Source organism: Juglans regia, chromosome 11 (assembly GCF_001411555.2).
Source record: "Juglans regia cultivar Chandler chromosome 11, Walnut 2.0, whole genome shotgun sequence".
Taxonomy (NCBI): Eukaryota; Viridiplantae; Streptophyta; class Magnoliopsida; order Fagales; family Juglandaceae; genus Juglans; species Juglans regia.
In genome coordinates, this window is record NC_049911.1 from 25177527 (window position 1) to 25193600 (window position 16074).

At 35.3% G+C, this 16074-nt stretch overlaps 1 protein-coding gene across 1 annotated transcript; it reads right to left on the minus strand.

Moving 5' to 3' along the window:
• Positions 1 to 8710: 8710 nt before the first annotated feature.
• On the minus strand, positions 8711 to 10650 carry LOC108994142 (probable galacturonosyltransferase-like 7). The gene has a single exon (XM_035682802.1). The coding sequence runs from the start codon at positions 10123 to 10125 to the stop codon at positions 9022 to 9024; it is 1104 nt and encodes a 367-aa protein (XP_035538695.1). The 5' UTR covers positions 10126 to 10650; the 3' UTR covers positions 8711 to 9021.
• Between the last annotated feature and the right edge of the window lie 5424 nt (positions 10651 to 16074).

The window sequence follows — 16074 nt, forward strand, 5'->3', positions numbered from 1 at the left end:
TTGCAACATGCATAAGACATGAGCCCAAACTTGAATGGTTGCAAAACCTTCAACCCCCAATTGCCTTTGTGAAAACTACCACAATAAAAAGGTGGTCATCTGAGTTACCCTGCCATATCAATCGAGCCCCGTTGATAGAACTTGTGATTTTACACATCGAATAGTAATTAAAACCATCATCACAACCTTACACTAGACATGCAGCCCCAACGAGAGCCCTAAATCAACACCAAAAGCTGCAAAAGACAAACGTAGAACAAAACACCAATGAGACAAGCAATAAACAACAAGAACCAGATAAATAAACAATACAAAACAGGTATAGAAGATATCACAAATAATATCTGTAAATAACAAAATATCCCAGCTCAAAATGTTGTCCAAAACTCACATGAACAGATTTTTCAATATTCAAACATCACAACAATATATTCCTCAAATCACAAAGGCAGAAAAACAGCTACATTTCCATCACATTATCAACACATAAGTGGCTCAAATCACAGCATAATTTTCAATATCATTGGCTCAAATCCAACTCAAACATTATAAAATGATAGTGGGTAAAATCACATATAACTTAGAACAACAAAATCACCAAAATTGAATAAAACTACATTCAATTATATAGGCACATCAATAGACTTCCATCCCTCAAAGAATCAACACAACCGGGGGCTCAATTCACAACATAGGTTTGAATGATAGTGGCTCAAATCCAATCCAACCAACATAAAATGACAGTGGGTAAAATCACAGATAACTTAAAACAACAGAATCACCAAAATTGAATAAAATTACATTCAATTACAGAGGTACATCAGTAAATTTCCACCCCTCATAGAATCAACACAACTAGGGGCTCAATTCACAACATAGGTTTGAAAGACAATGGCTCAAATCCAATCCAAACAACATAGCATGATACTGGCTAAAAGCACAAATAACTTAGAACAACAGAATGAACAAAATTGAATAAAATTACATTCAATTACAGAGGCACAACAATAGACTTCCATCATTCACATAATCAACACAGGTGGGGGCTCAATTCACAGCATATGTCAGAGTGGCTCAACTCCAATCCAATCAACATAGAATTACAATAGCTATAATCACAAAGAACAACAAGAGCATGAAAATTACAGTAGCAACCAAAGCACGTCAACAACTTCCAAAAAATATTAGAGCCACATCTCAGAATCACAAAAAATACACAAAGTATAAATCAAAGAAGCTCATCGAATGGATTTGCCCTACATTTTTTTTTTCCAAATATGCAACAAAATCTTAGTTGGTGAAACCCTAGAGAAGCTCACAGATAGAGAGATGCGAGATACCAAATGCAACCGTCAATCTTAGGCCAGGGTTTTCGATTTTCATCTTACAAAGATCCAATGAATACATAATGCAAAGTAGGGATTCGAAATTGAGATTTATCTAAGATGAAAGCCATGGTAGAAATTAAGAGAGTTTGAAAGTGTGTGTTCCATTTGTGCGAGAGAAAAGGGCTGAGACTTACATATAAAAGCTGATCAAAGGGGCTATCGTCAATGGTGGAAAACGATGCGAGAGAGGGTCGAGATGAACGACGGCATCAAGAGAGAGTTCCATGCGGGACCAACAACAGGAGGGAGTTTCACACGGGACCAACAAAAGGAAAGACTAAACAAAGAAGTTGGGGGGATGTACCATAGTTCCCGATATTTGGAGAACCACTGTACCAACCCAAAATGGGATCTCTAATTTAGGGCTCCGGATGGGAGGGGGAATTTCAATTTTCCCCAAATCTTTTCTCCAAAATTTAGAAAATATGGGCGTTTAGGGAAGCTGATGAGGGTGCTCTTACTAACTTAAATTGATAGAAAGTTCATAACTTCCAAACTCTTTCCTAACATTATTGTTGTTTTTTATTCCTGATTTTGTTATGTCCAGTCACATAGAATTTAAGATAAAAATAGCATTACTTATTTTCTTGCATCTAGAATCTCATAAAAATTTCTCCAAAGATTTTGAATTATGACAATGAAGCGAATCTTAATACTTGTTTGCTATTACATCCCTTTTAGACTTGTATGTCTTGCGACGTTATGTTGTTAGGTTGTAAAAAGAGTTGGTTTGGTGTAAGAAATGTTGTGGTTCATGGCAAAATAAAAACAGGGCTAAATCTATTTTCCTTCCATAAATTATCACCATAATTTAGGGAAAAAGAAATAAGAAGATGATGTTTTTGACTCCCACCATGCCAAATGGACAGAGATTCCCTCAATGTTATTTTCCCACAATTTCTACGTAGAAAATAAAAAATCGCAAAATACTTATCAAATACTCTCAAATGCCGAGGTATAAAAATGTCCTGAAACTAATGTTTTGAATACCGTACCGGACGTCGTATCGGTCAAGGCACTGGAACGAAATATTTCGGTACCGGTACCATTTTGGGATAACGTTTCGAGATAACGTTTCGGGATAATCGATATATAAATAACTTATATATATTATATTCTAAAATAATAGTCTATATATAAATAAATTATATATAAATACATATATATAAAAATTATAAATAATCTAGTCTGAATTAGGGGTTAAAAAATAAGTTTGTAGTTTGAAAAAATGAAAAAAACAAAAAAAAAAACACACAGGCCGAAATATCGGCCGGTACAGGCCGAAATTTAGTCCGGTATGGCCGGTACCGGCCGGTATTTTAGCCGGTACGGGACAGATATAGTACCTGTACCGGCCGGACGGCCGAAACGAAAAATTTCGACCGTACCGGCTGGTACGATACGAAATTTAAAATACTGGGCCAAATACAAGTTCAATGGCTTAAATGATGAAGATTCAGTTTTGATTCATTTGATAAGCTATGGAAAGGGCAACAACATGACTTAAAGGTTTTGGGCACTTGAAGGCTTTTAACTTATTTAATTCATTTAAAGAACTTATTTTATTAGTTTAGAATAATTGGGTTTATTATGGAAAGTACTTAAAGGGGCCTATGCAAGGGCATGTTGAAAAAATTATTATTTTATTGAATTAGAGTTAGGCTTACTGTAGCCGAGTTACTGTAGCGTCATACTGTAGCCGCGACACTGTTCACTCAAGGGTATTTTTAGAAGATGGGGCATTATTTTGACTAGGGTTTTAATTAGGTTTTGGTTTAAATACTCTTTGTAGCCTCATTTTAATCAGTTTATGAAATTTGATGAATTTATTCATTGTGAGTTGAGTTTTACTACTCTTGTTCTTAATTGAACTTTTGAACTAATCAAAGGTAAATCACAACATTTGTGGCATTCCTCCTTTGTAATATGGGTTCTTGAGACTGGTTCTTCAACGGGTCTAGATTTTAATATAATCTAGGTTTTTGGAACGAGTTCTCATTGGGTCTAGATTTTTCATCCATTTGACTTGATTTTGACTTTCTTGAGGAGTTTTCAAATTGATTGTGAGTTTAAAAGATTCAATTCCCGCTGGTTCATATCACAAAGGGTTGTGTCTTTTGTTGATTTAGAATTCTTTTCAATGTATTCTCTAATATTTGAGAAGTTGTGACTTCTCAAAAGTGCTCATTCAATTTAGTTGTGACTTTTCACAAATACCCTTTCATTTATATAAGTTGTGGCCATTTCATTTATATGTTGTGACTTTTCACAATTACCATTTCATTTAAATAAGTTATGACTTTTCACAAGTGTTATTTCATTCTAGCTGTGACTTTTCACAAGTGCCTTTTCATTTTCTATAAATAGGAAACCACACCCACAAATTTATTCACTCTAAATTCTCTACAAAAATTAGAAAATCATTTTCTCATTCTTTTTGTCTTTCTTTATTTGAGCTTTGGCTATTGTATATCGGGTTTGAGAATCTCTTTTTTTGTGCACCGAAATTAACGGGAACCGACGTTGTTGTACTTTGGGAGTAGACTATCAAGAAACCTCATGCATGTTTAAATTTGGAGGCGGCGGAATCTACTCTAAGGAAAGCGTCCATCACAACATACCTCAACATCGGATTCTCTCTTTCTAATTTGTTCTTATTATTTTATATATTCTCTAGTTTACAATACGATTGCACATAGATGATTTATTATTCAAAATATTCCCTAACAGTTTCTGCTCCCACTCCATTACCTACCAACTGAAGTAAAACATGTTTCATATTAGGGGCATTCTTTTATCATATTTATGCTCTGATACTGATTAGAGCTAGCCAATTAGCAAAGATATGCAATGGTCCATCTCAAGTTTCAAATGAAGTTTTACCATATATATTTACCATGATTTCCTCATCCTTCGGCTCTTACAAAAGCTTAGTGATAACAGACACTTTTTTAGCAGTGATTGGACCCAGGACAGGCAACTCGAAGTATTTTTTCAAAAACCAGGCTTGCGGGATTTCTACCTGCAAGGTTCCACTCCAGCCTAACATTCATACTTATGTAGTTCCATCGGTAAAACCCTTAACAAAGTCTTCCCAAGTGGATGTCGCAAATTCGTTCCCAATCATCCAATTATGAACGAATTTTTTAAACTCGCCAATAAAGATATTGATCAAACCTTGTCCTGTCCATTGTCTTGGGGCAACTGGTATTAGTTTCTGTATTTGGGTGGTTTTATTAATTTTGAAGAATCGATCTTGGCTGAATCCAAATGGCAGAACGAGGACACGCTAAGAAGATAAGAGTCTTCTGCTTCGAGACAAAAGCATTAAAGCATTATCGATCCATCTTTATTCTAAAACGTTTACCAACGAGAAAAATGCCTACACTACCTGTCTTTTCAAATGCATGCCAACTTCGGTTCTTCTTGGCAGATTTCATAAGCCTCTCCATGCTGCATTTTAATCCAGATCTTGCTATTATGCTCAATTTAGCATGTATTTTGGACATGCCGTATGTAAGCAGTCGTTCCCACATAATTATTAGGATCCAGAGACTCAAATTCCTACAGAAAATGCAGTCTGCTATACGTATCCAAGGATGGACATTACAATCAAACACTTAGAACTTGGCATATAATAAATGTTGTATGTCTGAAGAAATAAATTTGTGCAGCTCGCCGTATGGTATGAACTGTCTCTTTAAAGTCCGTACTTTCATATTGTTAAGTAGAGTTTTCAGATGGTCCCCCTGATCACCATCATGATACATGACATTGTTGTAACGGAGCAAGATTAGCAAGGAGATGCAGTCGAAAGCATTATGCATGTGTCTTTTGTTCTACTTTGACAAACGAGCATCATCTCTAAGGCCCACGTGCTTGATGTTTATTTCCAATCTTTATAATTTTGGCTGTATCCATCCTATCCCAGTATCACTTTCGCATTAATTTCTGTCCTCATTTAGCAAATGTGTGGATGTCAATTGAATGGTATTTGATGCTAATACCAAGCTTGGGGAGTTTTGATAGAGCTCTATGATGCTAGTTCTGCATAACTAATCACATTGCTTGGCTAGCACCAGGAAGAACTTTAAGGGCTTTGAAATTTGCACCTAACTCATATCCTGTCTTAGTATCTGAGGTCAGCTACCCTACCTCTCATTACATCCGTTGTCCGGAGCTGGTACAGTTGCAGAATACAAGGTCTACAGCAGCCAAATCCTGCCTATGGCCTTCAACTAAAGTAATTTGCATGCTTAAATAATAAGCATTGGAATCTATTAAATCGAATGAGTCCAAGTTCATAGCACATTCTATAAGTGTATTTCAGGTATACCTGGTCCGAGCCACATGAGTTTTGGGGTACAGATAGGTACGTTTAAGTCCCACACGAAAGGAGCAGAAGCAGAGATCTGGCCTTGGGTTTTCTGGTTAGGCAAGCATCCCTTTTAATGTAGGACACCCCTAATAAGTTAAAGATAGATGCATTTTAGAGAGAGATTTATTGTGGTGGACCAAAAGACTGCTAATGGTCCCTCACCCTCAACCTCAGATTAATTCACCGACAGATTTCTAGCTGTAAAAGTTCCCATGGCCTCAGCCTCTTTTCGGCCTATGCCTTTCTTTTTCTTCATTTTGTTCCTTTCCTTCCCTCGCATTCTACAACAACTTGTTAGATGTTTTTTGGACCCAGAAAGCTCATTCAAACGGGGAATGGATATTTGCAACTCTGCAGGAGCCCACCTTGAGGTTTCTCCAGTTAATTAACACCATGATTTCATTACAGGCATTGTATGCTAGGTGAAAATCGCAATAAATCTCTGCCTCATGTTTTGAGATTCTAGTGGATTAAAAAAAAAAAAAATTATATTTTATTAAGAATATAATACAAATAATTAAAAACATTCCCGCACGATCCACCCTTTTCTGCAAGGCTCCGGGACATCAACACCTCAGCATTCCTTGAGAGGTCCAGAGCTTCTGTTTCTGTTGAAGGCCGGAACCCTTCTTAATTTTATTTTAATCTTATTCTATTTTTCAACTCTGGTTATAACCTGTTTGGTGAGTTGTTCAAACATAAGCTTTTTTTTAATTTCTAATTGTAATAAAAAAGATATAAAGGGAAAACAAAATGTTGTCGAGAAAAAAAAAAAAGACCAAGTATTACAAATCTTTAAAATTTATAATAACAGATGACATGACTACAGAAACTCTTAATAATTTTGATTTGTTTTTGGCATTTTATAATGCAACGAGTCATTTTTGTTTAAAGTCGTGCTACTCATCAGCCTCACATACTGCACATCCACTTAAAAATATATCATTTTATATTTTAATTATATTTTATTTATAAATATGTCTGGAATCATTTTTATTATGTAAATAAAAAAGTAAAATGACATGTTTTTTTAAGTAAGTATATAGAGTAAGAGATTTATGTCTATAATTTTTTTTTTCTTTATTATCAACTTGTTACCATGAAGAAAGAGTTCTTTAAAAAAATGCAAATCACATTTGAACGAAGCCTGGTCAATTCCATCCACATGAAGAACCTACTCTCTCCTACCCAAAACAAATACATATATACGTATCAATTTGAGAGGGGGGAAAAGAATCTAATCTCCTTCACTCTTTCTCATGCATATTAACCACTCCATTTTGGATAAGCCTCATTAAAACCCATTTTTTTGTGACACCAACACCTACCTTAATGCAAAGTGCTAATACGCCGCAGGTTATTCCGGTGTTCGGACCATGAAACGGAAACGCTTGGCTGTCTGTCTGTCGGCCTCTCGTTCAAATGCCCATCTCCCTCTTCTAGAAGTAGAACCATCTTCAGCTTTGATGTATGCAATCAGCCATACCAAAAACGATTAAGAATAAAACAACAAAATTGCATCAGCAAACATGATTAAATTAATCGTGACTGCAAATCTTTGAATGTCAGATTTGATCTTTTTCATGACTTCACCACCCAAATAGTGTAGGTCCCCTCCCCCCTCCCTGCCCAAAGCGTCGGTTGCAAAGTCCCAATCATTTTTTTTCTTATTCAAATGGTGCAAGCAACCCAGAAACAAACAATTCACGATATATTAAAACTAAACTTAATAAAGCCACCACATATTTTAAGCTTAAACTCACTAAAAGATCAATACAGAAACAATCAGAGGATGGAGCGGACTGACCACATGTAAACCCCTGATTCTACAAGACTCCAGGCCCACGATCCACGTGGTATGCCAGGGCACAAGGAATCCGTCCCCATCCCTTTTCTCCCCACTCTGGATACTTCCTACGCAACAGTGACATCTGGGTCCCCCTCAGCGATGGCTGATTAGCTGCTTATTTTATTCAACTTCAACCTTCTTAACTTTATCAACCATTATTGGATAATCTTTTTGGATTATCACTTTATGCTCTATATAATTACTAATATTAAATAGAACATGCGATACCTATCCAAATTGCGAAAAAAGTTAGGGAATAAGGGATTGCCAGCAAAGTGAGCAAAGGGGCACAGCTGGGACTGGGACGATAGCTCACAAGTATTCCGTCCGAAGCGCACATGCTTCCCTCCTCGCCTCATACAGCTCGTGGCCATTAGAGCCTTAAGAATTTTTCATATTATATATAAATATATATGTCCTTAAATTGCCTATTTTGCCTTATTTTAGCATATTCCCTGCTGCCACCGCCCAAGGACACACTCTAGAGAGAGAGCCACATTTTGATAAGGAAATGGGCAACTTCAAAAGAACAATCATAGTTACATTCCCTCTATCTATCAGCGTTTACATAATTGTTCTCTCTTTTCTTTCTTTTTTTCCCCCTCCTCTACCTCAACACTTTCTTCCTTGCCAATCAAAATTGGGGGAAAAAAAGAGAGCAAAACTAATGGGCTGTGCAGCCCTGGGGCCACACGTATTGAAAAGTGTACCCTCACACTAAAAAGTGGCTACCGTAGTTTTTGAACGTGTTGAATGCCATCCGGTACCCCAACCGGCAACCAGTAGGCTACAACGTACTTGTAATGAAAGGGAAGACAGCGACTGCGCCTACAAAGAAGGGGAATTCCCAGGAACAATACAGCCACCAGCCGGAGACGTTCTTTTAATAACAACTCGTTTTCCGATAAGTGGGTGTAGTAATTTAATGAATATTTAAAGTGCAAATGGGTCATTTTTGTCTGTCCACTACCACGTGTAATGTCAGCCTCCACTGCAGGACAGCTTTTTCATCGAGTTCTTTGACAGGGTCTCTTGTTTGGGCCTGTAAAGGCTGTAATCAACTGAGTCTATAAGAATTAAACAACTACAACCATAAATAAAATCGGATTCTATTATAGATATTATACAATAACAAATTCAATATCATTTTTTTTTCTTTTTTGCTTTTATTTTCAGAGGCAGGGGTAATAGAATAGAGTCGAATACAAATCCCCTGATAAATGAGTTAATAATTATAATAAAGGAAAATCGAAGAAGAAGAAGAAGATCCGAGCAGTAGAGGTGACGGTGAAAATAAACACAAAATAATGATATAACAAAAAAAAAATTTTAAAAAAAAAACAGTCCTGGAAGGAATTTACCAGAAATGAGAATCCCATCTCGTGTTTTTTTTTTTTTTTTTTTCCTCAGTGGGAGAGCCCGTACAGGTCGTAGGGTGCCCATAGAGCGTCGAGTGGGCACGGTTGCTTGGAGTCGAGCCTGAGCCAGGGCTTACCGCTACCGGACCAATGTAGCAGGCTAACCGGACCTGGGTGAAGGTCACGACAGCTGCCCCTCACGTTGTCGCCACCTAAGCCGTGCTGATTCCACCGGTGCTCTATGGGCGCCACGTGTCCAGCGAATACCAGCAGGAACGGCGGCAGGGACCCGAGCTCGTAGATCCGCTCGCTCTTCTGGATCTCCATCCACCTCTCGATCCTCCTCGTGTACCCGACCCGCCTCCACTTGGCCAGATCTATGACCATCACGCCGGTGTTGAAGTAACACGGCTTCCTTCCATAAAAAACGCCGTTAAACCGCCGTTCCGACCAGAACCCCGCCGTGAAATACTTGCTGAAATTCGCGTGGCAATACTCCGGGGCTCCGATTGTTCTGGAACCCAAACTCGTTGTCCATAGCTTGGAGATGTCGTCAACAACGACTAGATCAGAGTCCAGGTATATCACTCTCCGCACGCAGGGCTCGAGCAGATCCGCCAAGTAATTCCTCGCGTAATTCAGCGGCTGCTCGAGAGCTTGCCTCACCGAGGTCGAGATTAGGCCCCGTACAATCTCCGGATCGAAGTAATACACCTTGAACTTCAAGTGAGGGAAAGTGGATCTCACCAAGGTTTCGAGATTCGTCTCCGAGACTAGGAAGTGGAAGAAGATACTCTCCGGGCACAGCGAATGCTGCAGAATCGAATGGACAGCGGCGATTGAGCCGCGGAGGTACTCGACGTCGAGTGTAATCGCCACATGAACCAAATTGGGATCGCAGACGCTGGTTTCGCCGGAGCTTTCCAAAATAACAGAGCGGCATTCATCGGCATTGCGAAATGCGGAGGCTTTTCGGAACGAAAACCGGCTGATGTTATCAGATGGCGACATTTGAACCGGTAAACGGAGGTAGCTGTCAAGGTGGGTAGACCGGATGGCTTCCGCGGGAGGGAAGGACTGCAGAGAAGGAGAAAGGACGATCATGACCATTGCGGCGGAAAAGAAGCCAGAAAACCTCATAATCCAGAGCATCTTCACCGTGTAAATCCCTCTACGCTTCCTCTTCGTGGACCCGAAATCGAACCGATTGTCTAGAATCGAGGATAGGAGCGCTAGGGTTCCTTTAAGGTCGGCCAGAGTTTAATCTATCCAAAACAGGAGATTTACAAATATGCAGCGAGAGGGGGAGAACGAAAAAGCTCTTTGATTCGATTTCTGTTCCTTCGTCAATCAATCGAAGTAAGGTTGCCGTGGGAAAGAAGCGAACGGACCAGGGAGAGAAATTAGAATAAATGAAGGAGGAGAATCCTCCACGAACCAAACCAGTGCGCTCTGCTACAATGCGCCACCAGCAGTATCTACTTCCCCCTCTTCTCCTCCCTCACACTGTCTCCTCCTCCTCTCCTGTATGTGAAAGGTGAACGAGGAGGCAGCTGTACAAGCAGAGAGATAGAGAGACTGGGGAAGAGGGAGAGAGGAGCTTTCTTTCCCAACTTTTGTTTTGCGTTTACCACCATAGAAATCCCCGGCCTAACGCGAATTATAAAAACATTTCAAGGGTATTTAGGATAAATATATATTCACTTATGTAATATATGTATTTCATGGTGACAGAGGCAGAGCCTTGCAGGGGGAAAGTAACAGACCAGCTGTCCTTGTCTTCTATCAGAATGACGATTGCATCCCCAACATCAATCTTACTGCACTTGGAAGGTTGTACACGTCACTCATTCCCTAGTTTCGGTGTGGGCGGTGGGTTTGCCCTTTTACTGACCGGGTCAATCCCGGTTTTGTTGAATCGGATATGATCCGGGATCAATACCCACCCGCCCGACTGGTTGGTGCCCCATTTTGTCGGCCCTTGAGAGAGAGATGAGAAAAATATATCTCCATGAATCATCATGTAAGCTTATCAAGAAGAGCTTTGAAGTTGAGAGGCTTTGGCCATCCCATGATTGTTTTTACACCTAAAAAGATAAAATGGTAATAATGCACACACATCCCTTGTGAACTTGTTCTTGCTTTTGGCTTTTTGGGGGAAATTATGAACACAGTGAGACTGTGCTTATGGCTTTCATTTTTGTGGTGGGTGTGTGATAATGATTTTTTGTTTTTTTTTACCTTTTTTTCGGATTTAATTAATATGTTGGAATTTTTTGGAAAAAAAAAAAAATTATTTAGATAATATCGTTATCAAGCCTATTTAGTAGTAGTAGTAGTTAGTAGTGGGAGATATTCTGAATTTCTCATAGGATAAAATGGCATTTTCAGTTTGGCTTGTCAATTTCGTTGAAAATTATAACCGATTATTTTATTTTATTTTACTTCATTTCTTTGATTTCTGAAACGACCATAACCTGATTATAGAAGCTGAGCTAACAATAATTTCGAGTATTTAAAGTTGTTTGTCTATTATTTTTCTCTTCCACTTTCCTAAAGAAAAATATTTTTTTTTCATTGTTTTAATTATCTACCATTCATCATCTTTTAATATAGTCTTAGAATGATTTATTTATACTATTAAAGGTGGTGACTTTTTATTGAGTTATTTTTTAAACTGCTTTGACAAATACCAAGTTCTATATTCCAGTACGATTCATTGAATTCTCTAATAAGAATGGGGTTGAAGCTATGGTTCAATCCTGAATTGAGAAAGCGGTTGCTCTTTAGGCCTATCTTTTTTTATTATGCATGGAACAAGAAACAAAATTAATAGCTTATAGATAAACAAAATATAAGATATGGTTTTCCAATAAGAAGTGGTCATAACAAATATCACATGAATAAATTCATAAACTAACATAGTTTCATATAATATGTTAGATTTACTTTACAATCAAAATAATTTTATAATCTAACATATTAAATCAAGTTATGTTAGTTTGTGAGATCTTTTTATAATTAAAACATTTATCTTACAATTAACAAATGTTCTTGCAGTACTTTATTATAAATGAATTTTAATTATACAAATTGCTCTTTATTTCATAGATTTGTAAAAAACTAAATGTAAAAGAGTTATAAATTGATTATTTTTATGATTGTTAAAAGAATAGTGAGTATTTACTTCTTTTATTTTCTAGTACTAGATTTCACATAAGGGAAATAATTTATTTCTCGTCAGCTAGTTTGTTGTTCTCTTATTCATTTAAATAAATTTATTTTATTTCTTCAGATTGTTAATGTGAGCAATGAACTGAACCACATGCTTCTAGCATATATATAAATATATGGAAAATACTTGGTGTCTCAACAATGGGTCCCAATCGTCTTTTTTTTATTGTTATTGAATAATTAAGTATGTATTTTTTAATGATATTGTAAGTTTTTTTAAAATATTTAAGAAAATTAAAAAATATATAAAAAAATAAAAAAGGTCAAATAACATTCTTGGTGGCTTTTCTCATGTTACACTTTTGTGAATTTTAAATACATTCAAAATTTATCTCAATTCATCTCATATCATCAGTAAAACTTTCTCAATTTTTCACACAAACTATCTCAATTATTTATAAATTATCTCAATACATCTCAATTTATCTCTGAATCGAATCAGTAAAATCGATGATAAGAAAGTAAAATGAGAATTAAAATCAGTCGTGATCATTAAAATTCAAGTGCTCAAGCATAAGAAAAATATAAAAATAAGAGGAACATCTATAGTCTATCAATAAAAACAATATTAGCTGGAAATCACTCTAACAAAAAGATCTAAATATTTTTGAAGACGTAGTTTATTTAAAAGGGTACGTATCTATTGTACTTATTAATAAATACATATTTGATTAGTACGTGATTATCTTAAAAAAAGACAGATCTTCCACCATGTAGAATGATCACAAAAATCTAATGGTACACCTCACCATGTTCTCCCATGAACTACATTATTGAGAAATTCAGCCAAAATTGGCGTAATGGTTCAGAAAAAGCAAGCAAGGATTCCTCTCTAATTTAGCTGTAAACCTATTAAATTAAGCATAAGTTCCCAAGACGATGTGAGCCCCAAAACACTGATATTTTTCCTTTCAAAATCACCGAACCTACAATATCACAATATAATTTCAATAAATTATAATGCTAGTATTCTTTTTTTATTTTGTTCCTTCATTTTAACTACTTATATATTTAAATTTTTTTTACTTACTGATTAAAGAAGTAATTATTAATATATTAATATTTTTTTATTTTTTAAAAATATTTAAAGATGTTAAATAAATGTCAAAAAGGAAAAATAAAAAAAATGAACTTTGCTTAAACGGCATGCCTAGTGGTCATTACTGGTAGTAGCCTAGCATCATATGATTTTTTTTTTAAATCTAATTGTAAATGATTCTATGTACTAATATTCGTATTTATTTAATATGATTAGTCAGAAAATAGATTTTATTAAAAATAGTGTTAATTTAAATTTAGAATATGAATGTAATAACATTAGTACGCAGATTGATACGAAAACTTGTTTGTATATAACAAAACTCTTTTTTTTTTTTTTTTACCTTATCAAAATTAAATAAATATTTATTGTTTAAGAAATAGGTATATGATTTTTCAGTATTCAACAAATATGTAAATAAAAGTAATATTCAATTCAGATTATGTAAGCATCGCATATTATTTTCAAAAAAGATATAGATATATTATTAAAAAATTAATTTATTAATATAAATATTATATTTTTTTTTTTCAAAAACAACACGTTAAAACATCATTTTTCTATAAATAAAAATATCATTTATTATTATTATTATTATAAATAATTGGTCGTATCCTTGAAAGATATTGTGTCTAATATAACCTGACCAAAACAAAACGGTACAACACGGCGTGTCGTCCTGGAACTGCATTATTTTGGTCACCCGACATGGAAGCAAATTGAAAATTAAACGAAAACAGCAAACGAAACAAATCCAATCTATCTGCACACAGTTACTAAATTAAGCAAAAAGAAAAAGAAAAAGAAAAAACCAAATGATATATTAATATTCATCTTCTAAAATAGGAATTCACAACATAAAATCTAAATTTAGATACCACATATCAATTTTGAATTTGCATTTACATCGCAATTCTATGCCCACCGTTTCATAGGAATCTGTGAAGTGTGGACCCCATCCGTTCCATGTCCTGTCGTTTAGCGATCGAATTTAACATGTAATCTTAAAAAAAACTAAATTTTTTACACGAAATACGATGCATTTGAGAGGAAAGATCTAGTGAATAGATCAGTAAACACCAGAGAAGGCAGCCAGTGGGGTGCGTGCGTCAGAGTCAGAGAGGTGGTGGAGACAATCTGTTTTAGGTCAAGCCAGTGGACTTGTGCCACGTGGAACGATATTATTTTAACCTGTGCCGGTGATGTCAAATCTCCATTGAAGGGAGGTTGCAGGCGAGGGCGTACGGTGCTCCTGCGCAAATCCCAGCTGTTGCTGGTTTATGCGTTTTTATGATTTCTGATTTTTAAATAAAAATAAAAATAAATACAAGGCTATTTTATTTTTTTAATTTTTTTTTATAGATTGGTTGCTTAGTGCAGTGTGTTCCCATCGAAAGTCCGTACACATCTTACTCTGTAGTCTGTACCCTCCAACAGCCTGGCCTCCACCATCATTTAATGATCATCGATCTTCATCAAAAAATAAAAACACTTCTTCATCTGAGATCGCCCACCTATATATTGCTTATCTTTACTATTAAGCTCATAACCAGAGTTACCTTTTTTAGAGCAATATTAATGCAAGCAATATGCTTCGTTTAAAAAAAAAAAAAAATTTATTATTAAATTTTTTTTTTAATTTTATATTTATTTATTTTTTAAAATAATTATATAATACTTGTACACTCACAATTACAACTATTATTTACACATTTTTTATTAGTCGAGTTGCTTATTAGTCGGTAAAAATGTTATCGTCATTTTCAATTCAACAAGGGTTATCGTGAGATGCTAATAATAAAAAAAATTATATTCATCATTCAATTCTCATCATTATCTCATCATTTTATAACATGATATTAAATAATAAATTTACAAGTGAAATATAATAAATAATACAACTTATATGAGGTAATATATATAAAATGATATTTACAATCGTCCATTGCTTAAGTACTACACAATTTTGTTTGAAAAGGTAAATGTAAAAAATTAATTTTTTAATAATCGATCCTACTTATTTTTAAAATGATTGTACAATATTATTTATGTACTTTACGACTATATATAATATTATTATTTTTAAAATAATTGTGCAATGCTAGTTATGCACTGCATAATAATACGTAGCATTTCTATTTACTAAAAAAATCGCAATTTAGTAAGTTAGAGTAGCATGGTCGAGCCCCAATTGATCAAAACAAATGGCGTGAGAATAGAGGCGTACTGTTCGTTGAGCACTTACATCTTATATTATAGAGTACACATTCATGAATCATACAGCTGTAGGATGCATGATTGGAGAGCTAGGAGCATGCATGCAAGCTGGTGACATAATGCGGCACATTTCGGTTCATTTTCTTGGTTTTGATAGACAACATGACATCTATACAGTATTAGAACAAATATTTGTTTCGTTGATTTCGTATTATTTTTCTTTAGTATATAACTTGTTATCTTTCTTTAGTATGATTGAAAAAATCCAGAAAGCATGTTCGTTTTTTCCCTTTTTTAGGGTCGACCATAATCACGGCGTTATTTGTTAGAACACATATAGAGAGGGGTCTAGACCTAGATGGATGGATTCATAGGAGAGTCAATTACACGAGAATCGCGTAAAAGACTCTAAGCATTTTGTCAACACATAATAGTAAAAAGATAAGAGTAAAAAAGATCATCAACACAAAACGATCTCATATTTTTTCTTTCTATAATATCGTATCCGTCAAAGACTCAAACTCATGATCCCTTAAGTGGTTTGGATAATGAATTGATATAAGATTAAAATTAAAAATTAAATAAAATATTATTTTTATTTTAATATTTAA